Below are 18031 nucleotides of genomic sequence, written 5' to 3'. Positions count from 1 at the left end.
CGTGGTCTTGGCCCGGCACAGATGGAAGAGGTGATCTGAGGCATGGTACGGTTTCTCATGCACGAGCAGAAGCACGGGAACTCAACAGGAACATGAAGTATAATCCTGGAGTGTTAAATCTGTTTCTGACTTAATGACTTGTAAAGGCAAAAGAACAGTTCATAATGATCAATACAGTTAAACATGTTAAAACTAGGGATGCTCGATATTGGCTTTTCTACCGATATTCCGATATTGTCCAACTCTTAATTTCTGATACCGATATCACCGATACCGATATATGCAGGCTTTTTACATCAAAACTGTGAGGTAACAACAACATAAAATATCTCCTGTGGAATTAACACATTATGCCTAATTTTATTGTGATGCCCCACTGGATGCATATGTGAATGAAACATGGCTTTCCAAATGTACACACTGAGAAAAATAAGAGAACAACTTAAATTATGGAAAAAAGTGCCATATTTATTTAGTGTTAGAGAGAAACCTCAACAACAAACAGCCTCAAACAACACCACAGACAATATAAAAAAAGGAAGAGGCATATCTTCAGTCCATTAGTTGTAAACAAACATAGTCAATGAATGACTGGCCATAACTTGTCAAATAATAAACTCAAACTGGGCTCAATCTCTTTTAAGAGTAACAACATCCTCTCTCCTGATGCCTCCAGTACTCCAAAGGGCATCGAGGGGATGGCTTCTCTTAGGTATGCATGCACCTAAAGAAAGAATAAAAAAGAGAGACAGGGAATAAATATATAATAGAATTCCTCCATTTCTTTAATAGAATTTCTATTATTTATTTTTCTTTGAAGCACTGACTGCCAAATGGTTATTGTATTCATTGCATGTAATGTATATTTTTAATGTGACGCACTCAGCACAGCAGATTAAATTTAGTTTGGTGATTAAATTAATCAATTACTCACCTGCGCTGTCTCGCTTGTAGGTGCTTGATCTGCAACTTCATTCTCTGCAGGGATTTCTTGCTACATGTCCCGCAGGTTCATGCTTCCAGTTCGAGCCTTCTTAGGTGGGCAGTCCTGGTCCTCCCGGCCTGGGTCATGTGCACTTCCACCTGCAGTCTCTCCATTGCTGCCACATTGTTTTTTCTCAGTTGACTCTTTAAGCGACAACTGTGTGGTTTTCTTCGGTTTCGGCTGTTGCTTCTTTTCATCACTTTGCTGCGCCAATGTAGCAACTCCGCGTGATTCAGTAATTAAGTAATAACATGGGTTATTAAATGTATTAAAGGAAGACACCTTGTTTCCTCCTCGCATAACCGACGCTTTGCAGTCATTGCAAATTTATTATCCGTAGTTGACACTTGGAAATAGTTCCAAACCACGGACACCTCATTCACCGGGTGAGCTAACTTGTTAGCCACGAGTCCAGCGTGTTGTATATTGCAGCGTCCGTACGGACGTTAAAGGACGATGAGAGCGTTCAAATAACAACTTTTAATAACCCGGTCACTGTCGGCCGTGACCACGCCGTTTACAGCGGAGAACAAAACCATAACTTGCCGTAACAATCCAACTGTCTCCCCCAGCGTTCTCATACAGCCACTCAACACGTTCTCGCTGGTGCATTCACTGACTCTCCACATAATCGGAATTATGAACACATTATCAACTACTGACTTTACAACATGAACAATATGTTCATGTATATATTGCAATATGTTGTTGTTTAACGTCATCAACGCGCGCCCATAAATGTCCCATGCTGCGTTCATGCAGACTCGGAAATTCCAATATCGGTTGTAAAAATCCGATACCGATATTTCCAAATATTACATTTTTAAGTCAATATCGGCTGATAATATTGGCCCTCCGATATTATCGGACATCCCTAGTTAAAACTTGATAAAAATTTCATGTGTTTTGAGTAATTTGATATGTTGTGATAAAAAAGGTGTACTTTCCCTTTAAGATTGTATATGTGCGCGAGATATTCCGTTTTCTTACCTGTTTTTTATTGATTATTAATTAGTTACAACACGTTAGTTAGTCAGGCACGTTCATATCATTGGAATCATAACTTTGAAACCGAGTAATAAAACAGACTTTTTTTCCTTTTTTACAACATTTCTAAAGTCAACGTTTGTTGAACTGTGGAGCCTGAGCTGGCTACAGAAACTATCTGTGGGACGTAACTTTTGCTAACAGCAGACATCAGAGTAAGCTAGTTCACATGCCTGTTCAAACCTCGACATGACTCAAAATAATCCTCAAAGTCCTTCAAGTAGCTGTCATGTTCTCCGTGTTGTTCTCCGATGTGCGGACGCAGACTTTACCTCACGTTAGTTCAGAGCCGGCCCAAGCCTTCATGGGGCACTAAGCAAAGTTTGATTTTGGGGCCCTCTATTTCTACCAATAATATTCATTGTTAATCATTCACACACCTATTATAATCTCCTTGTGGCTCTGGCAGTGTTGTTTACATTATCCTATTTTTAGCCTGGCATGTCTTTACATATGACATGTAATATATAAAGACATGGTGGTGGCCCAGTTGAGAACTGCACATGGTGTTCAGTCTGACTGACTCAAATGAATCCAAACAGAAGAAAGAAGGTGTTACCTGCTCTCTGTGATCATCTGACTCTTTAGATTGTGTTTGATAAATCTTCATATTTTTTATCAGTCAACCATCAGTTTAGTTTTAAAGACATGTCTTCACAGGGGGATGAAGAGGACTCATGTTAGAGAGGAGCAGACGTCCTGTCCTCGGTATGGAAAAAGATCCAGACCAGGATCTGGACTGCAGACAGCCAGTCAGAGCAGCACTGAACAAAGTAAGACTGTACACCTTTGTGCTTCTGTGATCTCCTCAAACACGACTTTTATTGGTCAATGTCAAAAGTCTAGAAATAAAAACTCTTTTTACTTCTTTTACAAAAACATCTGAAAACAATAATCCGATTGTATCATTCTCTCTTTCAGTAGATCAGCAGGAGGTTTTAGATCAACATAAGGACAGTCTGAGGACAAGATGTGAACGTGTGACTGAAGGAAGTGATGAAACAGGAAGTAGAATCCACCTCAACAGGATCTACACTGAACTCCACATCACAGAGGGGCAGAGTGAAGAGGTGAACACCCAACATGAGGTGAGACAGATGGAGACAGACTCTAAAAAGAAGAAGACCCTCCATGAGACTCCAATCAAGTGCCAGGACATCTTTAAAGCCTTACCTGACCAACAGGAACCAAAGACAGGAGCTCAACCCGACCAACAGGAACCAAAGACAGGAGCTCAACCCGACCAACAGGAACCAAAGACAGGAGCTCAACCCGACCAACAGGAACCAAAGACAGGAGCTCAACCCGACCAACAGGAACCAAAGATAGGAGCTCAACCCGACCAACAGAAACCCATCAGAGTGGTTCTGACAAACGGCGTGGCTGGTGTTGGAAAAACCTTCTCAGTGCAGAAGTTCACTCTGGACTGGGCCGAGGGCTCAGAGAACCAAGACGTCAGTCTGCTGATCCTGCTTTCATTCAGGGAGCTGAACTTGGTCAGAGATCAGCGCTACAGTCTTCTTGAGCTGCTCCGTGTTTTCCATCCAACATTACAGAAGGTGGCAGCAGAGACGCTCGCTGTCTGTAAACTGTTGTTCATCTTTGACGGCCTGGATGAAAGCCGACCGTCATTGGACTTCACAAACAGGGAGGTTGTGTCTGATGTCACACAGAAGTCATCGTTAAACACACTGTTCACAAACCTCATCAAGGGGAATCTGCTCCCCTCAGCTCTCATCTGGATCACTTCTCGACCTGCAGCAGCCAATCAGATCCCTCCATCATGTGTTGACAGGGTAACAGAAGTACGAGGCTTCACTGATGCCCAGAAGGAGGAGTACTTCAGGAGGAGGTTCAGTGATGAAGATCTGTCCAGCAGAATCATCTCACACATCCAGACATCCAGGAGCCTCCACATCATGTGTCTGATCCCGGTCTTCTGCTGGATCACTGCCACAGTTCTGGAGCACATGATGAGCACAGAGCAGAGAGGAGAGCTGCCCAAGACCCTGACTGACATGTACTCACCCTTCCTGCTGGTTCAGACAAAGAGGAAGAAGAACAAGTATGGTGAGGGACATCAGAGTCCACATGAGCTGACAGAGGCAGACAGGGAAGTTCTTCTGAAGCTGGGGAGGCTGGCGTTTGAACATCTGGAGGACGGAAACATCATGTTCTACCAAGAAGACCTGGAGCGGTGTGGTCTGGATGTCACAGAGGCCTCGGTGTACTCAGGAGTTTGTACAGAGATCTTTAAATCAGAGTGTGTGATCTTCCAAAAAACAGTCTACTGCTTTGTTCATCTGAGCGTTCAGGAGTTTCTGACTGCAGTCTACATGTTCCACTGTTTCACCAACAGGAAGAGAGATGTACTGGAGGCTTTTCTGGAAAAAAAACAGACCCTGGAAATGTTCCTAATGAAATCAATGATAAAATCACTGGAAAGTAAGAACGGTCACCTGGACCTGTTTGTTCGCTTCCTTCATGGTCTTTCTCTGGAGTCAAACCAGAGACTCTTAGGAGGCCTGCTGGGTCAGACAGACAACAGTCCAGAAATGATCCAGAGAGTCATCAACAACCTGAAGAAGATGAACAGTGAAGATATCTCTCCTGACAGAAGCATCAACATCTTCCACTGTCTGACAGAGATGAAGGACCTCTCAGTCCATCAGGAGATCCAAAAGTTCCTGAAGTCAGAGAACAGATCAGAGAAGGAACTCTCTGAGATCCACTGCTCTGCTCTGGCCTACATGCTGCAGATGTCTGAGGAGGTTCTGGATGAGCTGGACTTGCAAGAGTACAACACATCAGTCCAGGGACGATGGAGACTGATTCCAGCTGTGAGGAACTGCAGGAAGGCAAAGTAAGTCCAGATGTGATGAGCATTATAAATCAGTGTCATGTACGAATAAACCTATTTTAATCTAAAGTAAACATAATCCTCTCTGTTCATCAAAAACTGTTCCTCTGTTAATGTTCAGGAGAAACAGCCAGTGGTAGTTTTTTTCATACGTGATGTTTTTTTATCTTTTTGTCCTGAGTTCATAAATATCTTTGATAGTTTTTTGTGAACACATTCAGGAGAGAATTCCCAAAGAAGTGACTGAGATGTGTGATAGTGTTAATCCCTGAAAAGAGAGATATCAGATGCTGTGAGCGCCCCCTTCCAGCCTCTGCAGGCATTACTAATCAATCATGGGCATCATCTCTGAACATCTCTGCAGGTAGATCACAGATAAACTGTTCTTACAGGAGATCCTTCACCTCACTGCATTTGATTCTTTGCTGACTTGTTTGATTTCTGGATCATTCTGCAGCAGTCTCTGTATTTTCACCTTTATAGAAGTGAGCCAGACGGGAATGAGATGGTCCTCCTCTAGAGTCACTGTTCAATGAGTTTCAAATGGTTTTCTACTCCAGAGAGAGTCCTCTGAATAGATCACACTTCAGATCACAGACTATAGATGAAGAATATTTGAGAGGAAGGAGGCTACACCAGTTCCAGGGAATAAGTCCAACTCAGTGGTATAATCATCATAATCAAAGTCACAGATCAGATGTAACAAAGGCTAATGTTCATCTTTAAAACTTACTACAGAATTAAAGATATGACTCAAACACAACCAAAGTAAATCAGTAGATAAATAAATGAACTCATCCACTGCTACTTATTGGACTTCAACAAAGGAAACTTCCATCTTAAGCACACAGTCCAAACTATCAGGATTGATGAGTCATTCACATGCAGTCAGCTCCATTGTTCCCAAAGAGTTCACAGCAGGTGAGCTGGCTGCCTTTATCAGCTCTGAAGCTCCGCCCATCCAGGAAACATAAAGCCAGGTAGAGGAGAGTGAGAGAAGGAGGGGGGATTTTACACCATAGACATGATGTCCTCCTAAATAAAACTCCAGTAGTTTCCATTCATCAGTAACATTTAGTGAATGATTGACAGGTGAAGAATGTGCAGGTTTGAAAACCAGTGATGAGACTTTTTGTGTCAGTGACAGATTCCACTGATGTGTAAAGTTAAGACCAAACAGGACAAACTGTTTAATCATCAAATGTGAGACGTGAATATCAAACACTTCTTCTATAAGTCATGTTTCTCTATTTTATGTCACTACAGACTTTCTGAGTGTGGACTCTCAGAGACTCACTGTGACATCGTGGCCTCAGCTCTGAAGTCCAACCCCTCCCATCTCAGAGAGCTGGACCTGAGTAACAACAAGCTGCAGGATTCAGGAGTGAAGCTGCTGTGTGAGGGACTGCAGAGTCCAAACTGCAGACTGGAGACTCTGAGGTCAGACACCTTTTCTTTCTTTGAGTCTGTGCTGCTGTTCAACACCTCAGGAATGATGAACACTGTGTGAACCTCCTTTAGTAACAGGTCCAATAATGACAGGACATGTGTTTGGATGGATGTCGAGCTGAAACGATTCCTCGAATAATTCAATTACAAAAATTATTTCTGGATTTGTCGCTGCTTCGAGGCCTCGTTTGTTTTTTTTTTTTGTTTTTTTGCATCATCAAAACTATGCTATGAGTATTAAACAGGTTTAATGTAGCTGCAGCTACCTGCTCCTCTTTCTGCTGAATGCTGAGTCTGACACACAGACACTTCAGCGCTAACACACACACACACACAAACACGAGCGCGGCGCGCCCCTATTAACTTTTAGTTTAGTTGATCTGTGATCCATACGACCGACTTGGGAACTTGTGATCTGGTGAAACGGTCGGCTTTTCTCCGTTCACTTTCACCATGTCTGCAGCTAACATAGCGATAGCAACATTCCTCTCACAGTCTCTGTAGTCTCAGTCTGTGAGTGCGCTGAATGCACATGCTGCAGGAGCAGACAGAGATGCACACACTTCTTATAATGAACAGGCTGATTATATGAAGAGTTTCATGTTGTCAGAGCTAAACCAAGAGAGAATTTGTTTTAGTTTTTATATTTATATTTAGTTGAAAGTTTTTCAATTTCCTCTTCTGATCAAATGATTGAATCTATAACTTAAATCTGTGATTAATTCAACAGGACATAATGCTTTCCCAATAATTGTACAGGAACAGATGTGCAGGTGACATAAAAACACTATCTGTTATTTCAGCCATTAAAACATGTTTGGCCTGTATTTTTCATCTACCTGCCACCTTGACCAGTGAATCAAAAAGTTAACTTGGGACCCTGTCAGTAATATGGTGAATGTCAGCAGCTGTAGAGCTGAGGTGGTTGGTTGTAACAAGCAGGCGTTACCATGGTAGCTGCAAAGACTACAAACAGGTTTGTAGGGACGACCTGAGACAAGTTAAACCTTAATGAAGAAAAAGTATGATTTATTCGATTACTCGATTAATCGATCGGAATATTCAATAGAATACTCGATTACTATAATTTTCGATAGCTGCAGCTCCAGATGGATGTTGATTGTCTGATTTTATTGTCATATATGCTGGACCTCATCATTCTGACTGAGAGTCGACTTTACAAGAGATCTGAAGAACATCTGTTTATGGATCATTCTTCCTCTCTTTCATACCGTTCATGTTTTTATGATCATATATCAAAACAAACTCTGTGATTTAAACGTACTGTGAGGTTTGATCTGCTGATGAAACACACTCAAAGTAATCTGGATTTCTCTTGATGATTGTCTAAAGTCAATGAGACCACCAACATTATAAAGTCCTTTTGAAAGTCTGCCTGTTTCCAGCTGCTCGCTGTCACATGAGGAGAATCACAGGACGCTGTCTGGAAAAGCCTTTCTTTACATTTCCTACAGAAGAGATTCACACTGACTTGTAGTTTGTAGAGTTCAAAGAAAGCAGGAGGAGTTTTTAGTGAGGGAATACTGTACAGGACAAGATCAGTAAAGAGAGAAGAGGTTTCACTTTGTCCACAGGGGGGCGCCAAAACAGACACGTAATGAAAGTTCCTCACAGGAGCTTTGAGTGTTTGAATCTAAGAAGGATCAGGAAGAACTAAAGTATTAATGCATCCTAATAAAGTCCTTCAATGTTGGAATGAACAGATGATGATCACATCAGTGTGTTCATGTGGACAACATCACACATTCATGTATAAAGCTCACTGTTATCTACATTTACTTCTATTATTCTTTATTCAGATTGTTTCGCTGCAGTTTGTCAGCGATCAGCTGTTCTTCTCTGGTCTCAGCTCTGAAGTCCAACCCCTCCCATCTCAGAGAGCTGGACCTGAGCTACAACAACCTGCAGGATTCAGACGTGAAGCTGCTGCGTGATCTTCAGAAGAATCCAAACTATCGACTGGAGACTCTGAGGTCAGTCTCTCAGTGTTCTTTAGTAAAGCCTCCACATGTTTGAATTTATTTATTTTATAGGGACAATGTGATTGAACATAGTTTCAATACAAAGAAACTGATGAGCTGCATTAAGAGTTTATAGCTGTTGTTAATTTCCAGCTCGTGTCTCTAGTTGGTCCTTTGTGTAAACAAACACATTAAACTCCAAAACACTTGATGAGGATCCATTAAAATACATGAACCACAATATGACAATACAAATGCTTTAAAGCAGAGAACAACTTGTTTTCTGTGATCTGGCTTCACTAACCCTGACAGAAGAGATGGTGCTGAACAGTCACATGAAGCTGCTTCTCAACCTGAGAAGTAAACCCAGAGTTTCAGAGAGCACACTCACATAAAAGGGGCGGAGCTAGCTTCATTTAACCTATCACAATCATCACAGAGTCTGCAGTCAGCAGATCATCATATCTAACAAACTGTGAACAAACTTTATGAATAATATGAAGAAATTGAAGACAAACAGGCTCAAAGACTAAAGTTACACAGCTGCAGGAACAAATGCAGGAAGGACAACTGACAGAAACAAAGAAACATCAGAGAGGATTCATGTCCAAACTACGGCTTCTTCTATTTCCTTCCCATCGTTAGTTCACCTCAGAACTGAGCAGAAGAACTCGTGTTTCTTCTCTGAACTGAATGTGTTGCTCTGACTCTTTCATGTGGAGACGAGAACAGTTTGAGAAGTTCAGCTGCAGCTCTGAGCATCACAAACAGAGCGGCATGGAGACACTAAACATTCATATGAAGACATCATTCAAAGGCAGAAGAAGCTCTTCATCATTGATGTTCATCAATGTTTGTCTCTTTTTCAAACAGCTTCTTTATTTGATCAAACATGTCCCATAACTTAATGTTAAATCACACACTCAGACACCAATATGAAACCATTCAGTGTTAAAGTACAGAGGTGGAGTGGGGGGCGGAGCTTAGTTACAGCGCTGTGGGGGAATCTGATGACTCACAGCTGATGAAGGGAGTCAGTGTAGAAAATGATTTCTGTCATCTCTCTTCTTCTCTCATTAGCTGGTGATGATCTGTGTCATAATATGAGCGATCAGGACTCTGGTGGAGCAGAGAGGAGCAGCTGATGATCCACAGAGGAGGAACCTCCACCATCTTGTGTGTGGAGAAGCTCTGCAAGCTGAGGAGATCTTCATCCATCAGGGACTGACAGAGGAATCAGCTCACAGTTCATTTCAGTGATATTTCTAATGACTCTGTTCTCCTCACATTACAGGAGAGGAAGGTCAAACAGGAAACAGCTGCTAGAAATGTTCAGAGATCAAAAGCTACCAAGAAAGATTAGATTTTTAATAAACCTTTATTCACACACGCTTCACTGATGTTACTTATCTTCAATATCAAGTAATTCTATAGATTCTGTTTGGTAACATAGAATGTACACACACGTGTTCAATCAACTTTCCTCCGTTTGTTTTAACATGAATGTACTATTCTGAACGATGCACACTACGGAAAAACATAAGTGTCAAAGCACAAGAGATACGATTTACGTCATATATGAAAATAATAAAAAACTTGTAATAAACTAATAAAAACCACCAAGCCACATGTCACATGCATTAAATAAAGCTGAGGTTCAAACTCAAACTCATTAAAGCCTGGGTTTGTTACAGTTCAGGATTTGATTTGTTGCTACTTTACATTGACACTTGTTGTTGTGGAGACACTGCGCCAAAAAAAGCAATAACAAAATGACAACAAAATCCAGACAAACATAAACAAAGTAAACACTTCACATCATCACGGTAGGCTAGCTCCCAGGACTTTCCCTGGATGCAATGCTCCTGGGGATCTGTCCATTACATACTGCTGAGTCCATGCAAACTGCTGGACTCTTGGAGGAGTTCATTTCAAAAAAAAAAAAAAAGATCTTGTGAAAGTAAATTGTCAGTAGATGGCTCGCACTCGACCACGCATCAGCACCCAGCCGAACATCCCCTGGAACATGAAAAAGAATCCAGAGCGTCTGCACTCTGTGTTGTGTTCATGCTTTGGGTTTACATGTTATGTAGATCCTCCTCAATCAGTGGCCTCTCTACGATCTGGTCCTGGATCTCAGTGTTGACCCACAGGGATCCAGACAGGGACCTGCTGCCTCTGGTGCAGCCGATCCAGCGACACAACAGGCAAGAGACAGTGTGGACAACGTAGACACTGTTACACAGTTTGTCCAAGCAGAGAGCACAGAAGGTGAGCGGGCAGTGAAGGACCCGATGGACCGGGACGCTGCAGGAGAACTCACAGCAGCACACCACACTCTCCAGCTCTTCATTTAAGGACATGATGACAGGGATGTGGACGGAGTCACGTTTGAAGACTTTTTGACAGATGAGCTAGAATCCTGTGGTTTCATCATCATCATCATCATAATCATCTTCATCATCACCTTTTCATGCTTTCACTATTTTTCCTTCTGCTTTCTTTGCTACTCTTTTCGTTCCTTCTTGTGAAAAACTTTCACCATTCTTTAATTTCCTTTTGGAGCGAGTACGAATAGAAGACTCTTCGTCCTTCATCTCCTCCTCTGCAGTCTCAGTGCAGCTCCTCACTTTGTCTGCTGCCTGTTGCTCTGTATCAACACTAGGCCCATTCTCTACCTCCATCTCCTCACCTGTCTGCTCCTTACCTCCTCCACTCTGTGTCTCCTCACCTGTCTTCTCCTCTACTCTGTGTCTCCTCACCTGTCCTCTCCTTACCTCCTCCACTCTGTGTCTCCTCACCTTTCTGCTCCTTACCTCCTCCCCCTGTCTCCTCACCTGTCTGCTCCTTACCTCCTCCACTCTGTGTCTCCTCACCTGTCTTCTCCTTCACTCTGTGTCTCCTCACCTGTCTGTTCCTTACCTCCTTCACTCTGTGTCTCCTCCACCCTGTGTCTCCTCACCTGTCTTCTCCTCCACTCTGTGTCTCCTCACCTGTCTGCTCCTTACCTCCTCCACTCTGTGTCTCCTCACCTGTCTGCTCCTTACCTCCTCCACCCTGTGTCTCCTCACCTGTCTTCTCCTTACCTCCTCCACTCTGTGTCTCCTCACCTGTCTGTGTCCCACCTGCACTGGATCCTTCAGCTTCATCTCTATAAGGACATGCTCTGATCAGATGTCCCTCCCTGTTACAGTGCAGACATTTCATGTTTTCAGAGGTGACATAAATCACATCATCAAAACTGCTTTTTTAATAATATAAAGTTATTAGAAATGTTCTTAAAAGCTTTTAACGAAGGTACAAACTAAATAACTGAAACACCGACACAAGTTTAAAAATGTGAAAGTTCTGAAAATGTTAAAAAGTATTTTTAAAGACCAGGAAGTAGAGCGAGTCAGACCGGGTTAAACTCTCAGCTCATCTCTTTTCTACAGGTTAACATAACTCCCTGTCATCAAACAATGACCCTTCACCCACAGAGAGCCCCCTGCCCCGGGTCTGACCACTTCCAAATCCTGGAGGACTGAAGTCCCGTACTCAAGCCGGGCTACAGTACCGATAGCCGGGCAGCCGACTCAACAAAGCCAGCGCTCAACCAGAGCTCATTTCTCAAAGTGTATTTTATAGCCTCCATGTTATAAAGTGGTGTTTGTGCTCAATAGGCAGCAGGGCACGCTTCCATGGTGTTAACCAGTATGTGCTTTGATAATAAATCCACTTCCTCCTCCTCCTCCTCATCTGTGAGCGTCCATAAACTAATAAAGTGATAAACTCAGTAAGAAGACTATTGAAAACAAGCCTCCTCTCTCCTGTGAATAAAAAATGGAGGCAGCATGTAAATATGAATTTAGCAGGAGGAAGCTGAAAGGCTGAAGCAGGTCAAGTGTTAAACTGTTTTTAATGTCTCTTTAAATTAAAATGTGCTCGACAACAAGAGAAGAAAGAAACGCTGCTATAGATCAATTACAGCCTCGACGTCATTCCATGAAAGCTGATTTGAATGGATGCAACAACTTTATTAACTCTCTCCGGTGCGCTCCTTTTACAAAGGCGGTTATGTCCGATCAGACACAGTGCTGACCAGCTGTCAGGTGCACGATGCGCCTGGGCGTCGTGCTACAGCTCACACCTCCCGCTCAACGTTTGACAATTCATTCATAAAATGAAGGGGAGAAAAGAGAGGCCCTTTTTTAATGCCTTGGTGTTCTGATGAAATGTTCTTTTTGTTATATTCACATTTATCTGCTATAATTCAAACATTCATTTGTTTCTCAGTAACACCTATTTTGCTCTTGCAGTCGTCCTGCTTTCCGTCCAACCTCTCACCTGAGTTTGCACCTGTTATCATTCATGCAAATGTTCTTAGTAGATCACCTGCAAAACTCCTGAAAACCAAACGTGAACACGCAATTTATTCCTCTTTAACTGAGATCTCAGTAAATCAGACCCATAGTCAGCTTTTATTCACCAGATCACCTGAAGACATCAAACTCAGAGGTCAGAAACTTATCTCTGAGACACACACACACACACACACACACACACACGGAGGAGGGAGGGGCAATGATCCTGGCTGATGATTAACAGGTAGATCACCTGAGGAGTCTGGAGGTGAAAGTATTCAGTCAGTGAGACTCCATTTTAAACGACAGAAAGACATTTTGGATCTCTCATTGAGTGTTTCTGTGTTTCCTCTCAGACTGACTCAGATCAGATCATGGATGTGAGTTTAGAGGACGAGGAGGACGGAGCAGAGTCTGCTGTACCCAGCTGTCTGTCTCTGAAGAGTGATCGGTCCAAAGATCAACCTCTACTCTTCAGTAAAGAAGCTGGACCCTCAGACTCAAAGTAAGAAAACTCAACAAATCTTTTTCACTTCAGATTTGTTAGAAATCATTTTTTAAATCCTCATTATTCCTGTCGTCCATATTTCCTGTTTGTCAAATCTCATGATGAGATCAAACTGTTTGTTGTTGCTGTGGTCTCTAAAGAGGGATTCATGTGATGGAAATATAATAAAAGTTTGTTATTGCAGATTTGAGAGGAGCAGACAGAGAGCAGAGTCTCCTGTACCCAGCTGTCTGTCTCTGAACAGTGATCGGTCCAAAGTTCAACCTCTACTCTTCAGTAAAGAATCTGGAGCCTCAGACTCAAAGTAAGTCTTCTTACTAACTCCTTGTCTCTTCAGATGCTTCAGAGTTGCCTTGGCACCTCAGGTCGGAGTCGGTTCTACCACAGAGTGGATTTGGTTCTGCAGCCAGGTGGATTGGGGTCCGTGGTCTCGAGCGGAGGGGTTCCCTCAGTTGGTTTGAGCGTGTTTAAAAAACCTCCATCTCTTAACTGTGATGAGTTATGGCTTCAAAAGAAGATCTCAAAAATGTCCAAAATGACAAAAGACCAATGAATTAAATTGCGTGTGGACAAAACTTAACCGGAGGGCAGACGAGTCCTTCTTCCAGTTAGAAAGTGCCGTGACTTGGATTAAAAGAAGAAGCTAATAAAAAATTTTAAAAACACAAGATAGTTGCAAAAAGTTAAAGTTTGTAAATCAGCGCTCTTAGATGTGAAAGAAAAGTTTCAGCATTTGAGCTGAGCTGAAAGAAACATGAGATGGCGTAGAGCCCAAAGTTCAGAGTGACACAGAGACGAGATGAAGAGGATGAAGCTAAAAAGAGTCTTGTGCACTTCAGGGTAAACTTCTGACACGGCTGAGACTACGTTTCCACCCCTTTGATGCTGTGGGTTTGAACACGGTGCTTAAACTCAGTTCTTACTCTGAATTTGAAATACGTGTACAACGACACTTACTCAGGATTTACTCAAATCTTTCTATTGAACATTAAAAATCATTTTGGTTGCATTACATCAAAACAACATAAATGATAAATTAATCCCTGTTTATAGTGGAATACATGAGTCAAGACACTTGGACACCAGTGATGAGGACTTCTTGGGTTAAACAGTTTAACACTGCTTACTTCAGCTGTGCAAAACCACAGCTAGGCACTGTTCAATTCTGAGCATGTGAACACATAGGTGATACTTTCCTTTCAAACATAACATCAGACACAAAACATGAGACTCATCCGTTCATTACATACAAAGAGTCCTGTCCTCAGTGTGATCACGCGAGGACAAAGGGGTTTTTCCTGGGGAAGAGAGACAACATTCATTTGCAAACCGTTTTCTGATAACTCAGATTTAGATGAATCTAAGTCGCATGAAAATGTTACTCACAGTGTCTAAACTGCATTTATCTGACTTACAAGTTGACTAAACATTCCTTAACGTTCAGTCTGGACATGGAGGGAATTCTTTCAGTTCTTCCAGCAGCATATCACAAAGTCCATTTGGACAGCCTCCAAAGATAGTGTGGCTATTCTTCTGTCATGTTAATTTAATTGTGATGTTGGGTTTGTGGCCTGGAGCCTTAAAGGAAACATAAGGACATCATACTTTGCAAATGGTGGCTTCCCCCTTTAAATCAGAACAAGAATTCCTTTGTTGTCTTTCACGCCAAATGTCCTGGTGAGCCCGGATGTATGATGACCATGTTAATCATTACACCGGCATCTAGTCGTTGTGCTGGGAGAGGTTCTAAGGAGAGAGGGCCTTATAAATCCCAGAGGTCATCTGAAAAATTCTTTACAGAGGACTCTTACAAACCTTTGAGCCTGCCCGTTATCCTCCTACTTCTCATTAGTACGTTTATTAGCAGCAGAAGATGGCGCTCAGCACGGCCCCTGTTTCAGTTTGTTCTTGTCTCTGTTTAGTCTTTTCAGCATCATCTGATATGATACTGTGAGCTCATACGTAAGAAGGTGTTTGAGAAAGCAGAGAGCCAAAGGAAAAGTCTGTGTGACAGCTAAAGTGTAGAGAAGATGATAAAGTGAGTCTTTACTTCAGCTGAGCTTCTTTAGCTGGGACTTTTTGAAGAGTCTTTAAGACCTTCTTGATCCAAAGTCAGTCGTTGGGTCAACTGGACCAAGAGTGAGTTCACCCTGATACTGCTGATCCAGCACAATGTAATTCACAATGTTTCACCACGTCTAAGCTGAGTTCAAAGGTGGACTAACCCGAGCTCAGCTGTCTGAAGTGAAACAGTGGATGACAGGATCAGACTCTTTGATTCTCTGACTGTGAAGAAGCTGCACATGGTGTTCAGTCTGACTGAATCAAATGAATCCAAACAGAAGAAAGAAGGCGTTACCTGCTCTCTGTGATCATCTCACTCTTTAGATTGTGTTTGATAAATCTTCATATTTTCTATCAGTCAACCATCAGTTTAGTTCTAAAGACATGTCTTCACAGGGGGAAGAAGAGGACTCATGTTAGAGAGGAGCAGACGTCGTGTCCTGGGTGTCAGGACGTCCTGAAGGATCCCATCTCTACCAGCTGTGGACACTGGTTCTGCAGACAGTGCATCACTTCATACTGGGACCAGTCTGGTTCAGCAGGAGACTCGTCCTGTCCTCAGTGTGGAGACAGATCCAGACCAGGATCAGGACTGCAGACAGCCAGTCAGAGCAGCACTGAACAAAGTAAGACTGTACACCTTTGTGCTTCTGTGATCTCCTCAAACACGACTTTTATTGGTCAATGTCAAAAGTCTAGAAATTAAAACTCTTTTTACTTCTTTTACAAAAACATCTGAAAACAATAATCAGATTGTACCATTCTCTCTTTCAGTAGATAGAGGTCAGCAGGAGGTTATAGATCAACAAAAGGTCAGTCTGAGGAAGAGATGTGAATGTGTGACTGAAGGAAGTGATGAAACAGGAAGTAGAACCCCCCTTAACCGGATCTACACTGAGCTCTACATCATAGAGGGGCAGAGTGAAGAGGTGAACACCCAACATGAGGTGAGACAGATGGAGACAGACTCTAAAAAGAAGAAGACCCTCCATGAGACTCCGATCAAGTGCCAGGACATCTTTAAAGCCTTACCCGACCAACAGGAACCAAAGACAGAACCTCAACCCGACCAACAGGAACCAAAGACAGGAGCTCAACCCGACCAACAGGAACCAAAGACAGGAGCTCAACCCAACCAACAGGAACCAAAGACAGGAGCTCAACCCGACCAACAGGAACCAAAGACAGGAGCTCAACCCGACCAACAGGAACCCATCAGAGTGGTTCTGACAAACGGTGTGGCTGGTGTTGGAAAAACCTTCTCAGTGCAGAAGTTCACTCTGGACTGGGCCGAGGGCTCAGAGAACCAAGACGTCAGTCTGCTGATCCTGCTTTCATTCAGGGAGCTGAACTTGGTCAGAGATCAGCGCTACAGTCTTCTTGAGCTGCTCCGTGTTTTCCATCCAACATTACAGAAGGTGGCAGCAGAGACGCTCGCTGTCTGTAAACTGTTGTTCATCTTTGACGGCCTGGATGAAAGCAGACTGTCATTGGACTTCACAAACAGGGAGGTTGTGTCTGATGTCACACAGAAGTCATCGTTAAACACACTGTTCACAAACCTCATCAAGGGGAATCTGCTCCCCTCAGCTCTCATCTGGATCACTTCTCGACCTGCAGCAGCCAATCAGATCCCTCCTTCATGTGTTGACAGGGTAACAGAAGTACGAGGCTTCACTGACGCCCAGAAGGAGGAGTACTTCAGGAGGAGGTTCAGTGATGAAGATCTGTCCAGCAGAATCATCTCACACATCCAGACATCCAGGAGCCTCCACATCATGTGTCTGATCCCGGTCTTCTGCTGGATCACTGCCACAGTTCTGGAGCACATGATGAGCACAGAGCAGAGAGGAGAGCTGCCCAAGACCCTGACTGACATGTACTCACACTTCCTGCTGGTTCAGACAAAGAGGAAGAAGAACAAGTATGGTGAGGGACATCAGGTGAGTCCACATGAGCTGACGGAGGCCGACAGGGAAGTTCTTCTGAAGCTGGGGAGGCTGGCGTTTGAACATCTGGAGGACGGAAACATCATGTTCTACCAAGAAGACCTGGAGCGGTGTGGTCTGGATGTCACAGAGGCCTCGGTGTACTCAGGAGTTTGTACAGAGATCTTCAAATCAGAGTGTGTGATCTTCCAGAAAACAGTCTACTGCTTTGTTCATCTGAGCGTTCAGGAGTTTCTGGCTGCAGTCTACATGTTCCACTGTTTCACCGACAGGAAGAGAAAAGTACTGGAGGCTTTTCTGGGAGAAAAACAGACCCTGGAAATGTTCCTAAAGAAGTCAATGATGAATTCCCTGAAAAGTAAGAACGGTCACCTGGACCTTTTTGTTCGCTTCCTTCATGGTCTTTCTCTTGAGTCAAACCAGAGACTCTTAGGAGGCCTGCTGGGTCAGACAGACAACAGTCCAGAAATGATCCAGAGAGTCATTAACAACCTGAAGGAGATGAAAAGTGACTATATCCCTCCTGACAGAAGGATTAACATCTTCCACTCTGTGACGGAGATGAGCAATCAAGATATCTCTCCTGACAGAAGCATCAATTTCTTCCACTGTCTGACGGAGATGAAGGACCTCTCAGTCCATCAGGAGATCCAGGAGTTCCTGAAGTCAGAGAACAGATCAAAGAAGAGACTCTCTGTGATCCACTGCTCTGCTCTGGCCTACATGCTGCAGATGTCCGAGGAGGTTCTGGATGAGTTGGACCTGAAGAAGTACAACACATCAGACCAGGGACGACTGAGACTGATTCCAGCTTTGAGGAACTGCAGGAAGGCAAAGTAAGTCC

At 43.2% G+C, this 18031-nt stretch overlaps 3 protein-coding genes across 3 annotated transcripts in view; all 3 read left to right on the top strand.

Annotated features, from left to right (window-relative positions):
• Positions 1–2698: 2698 nt before the first annotated feature.
• On the top strand, positions 2699–9648 carry LOC306832407 (protein NLRC3-like). The gene is made up of 5 exons (XM_079357061.1): positions 2699–2805; positions 2954–4895; positions 6159–6332; positions 8162–8335; positions 9404–9648. The coding sequence occupies exons 2-5, from the start codon at positions 3130–3132 to the stop codon at positions 9408–9410; spliced, it is 2121 nt and encodes a 706-aa protein (XP_079213187.1). The 5' UTR covers positions 2699–2805; positions 2954–3129; the 3' UTR covers positions 9411–9648.
• Positions 9649–12965: 3317 nt separating this feature from the next.
• Positions 12966–18031, top strand: part of LOC306832401 (uncharacterized protein) — a 126430-nt gene continuing 121364 nt past the window's right edge. Inside the window, exons 1-3 of the mRNA XM_079357052.1 lie at positions 12966–13171; positions 13359–13478; positions 15635–15864. Of these exons, the coding sequence (XP_079213178.1) occupies positions 13041–13171; positions 13359–13478; positions 15635–15864 (481 nt within the window). The 5' untranslated portion in view covers positions 12966–13040. The remainder of the gene's footprint in view (positions 13172–13358; positions 13479–15634; positions 15865–18031) is intronic.
• The window catches only part of LOC306832920 (NACHT, LRR and PYD domains-containing protein 14-like), a gene marked incomplete at its 5' end in the record, with an annotated part of 47912 nt that continues 45974 nt past the window's right edge, over positions 16094–18031 (top strand). The window contains 2 exons of the mRNA XM_079357941.1: positions 16094–16105; positions 16348–18023. Coding sequence (XP_079214067.1) covers positions 16094–16105; positions 16348–18023 — 1688 coding nt within the window. The remainder of the gene's footprint in view (positions 16106–16347; positions 18024–18031) is intronic.

The sequence above is a fragment of the Symphodus melops genome (assembly GCF_947650265.1).
Source record: "Symphodus melops genome assembly, chromosome: 12".
Classification (NCBI taxonomy): Eukaryota; Metazoa; Chordata; class Actinopteri; order Labriformes; family Labridae; genus Symphodus; species Symphodus melops.
The sequence above is the reverse complement of the archived record's forward strand: the minus strand, read 5'-3'. Positions and strand labels throughout refer to the sequence as shown.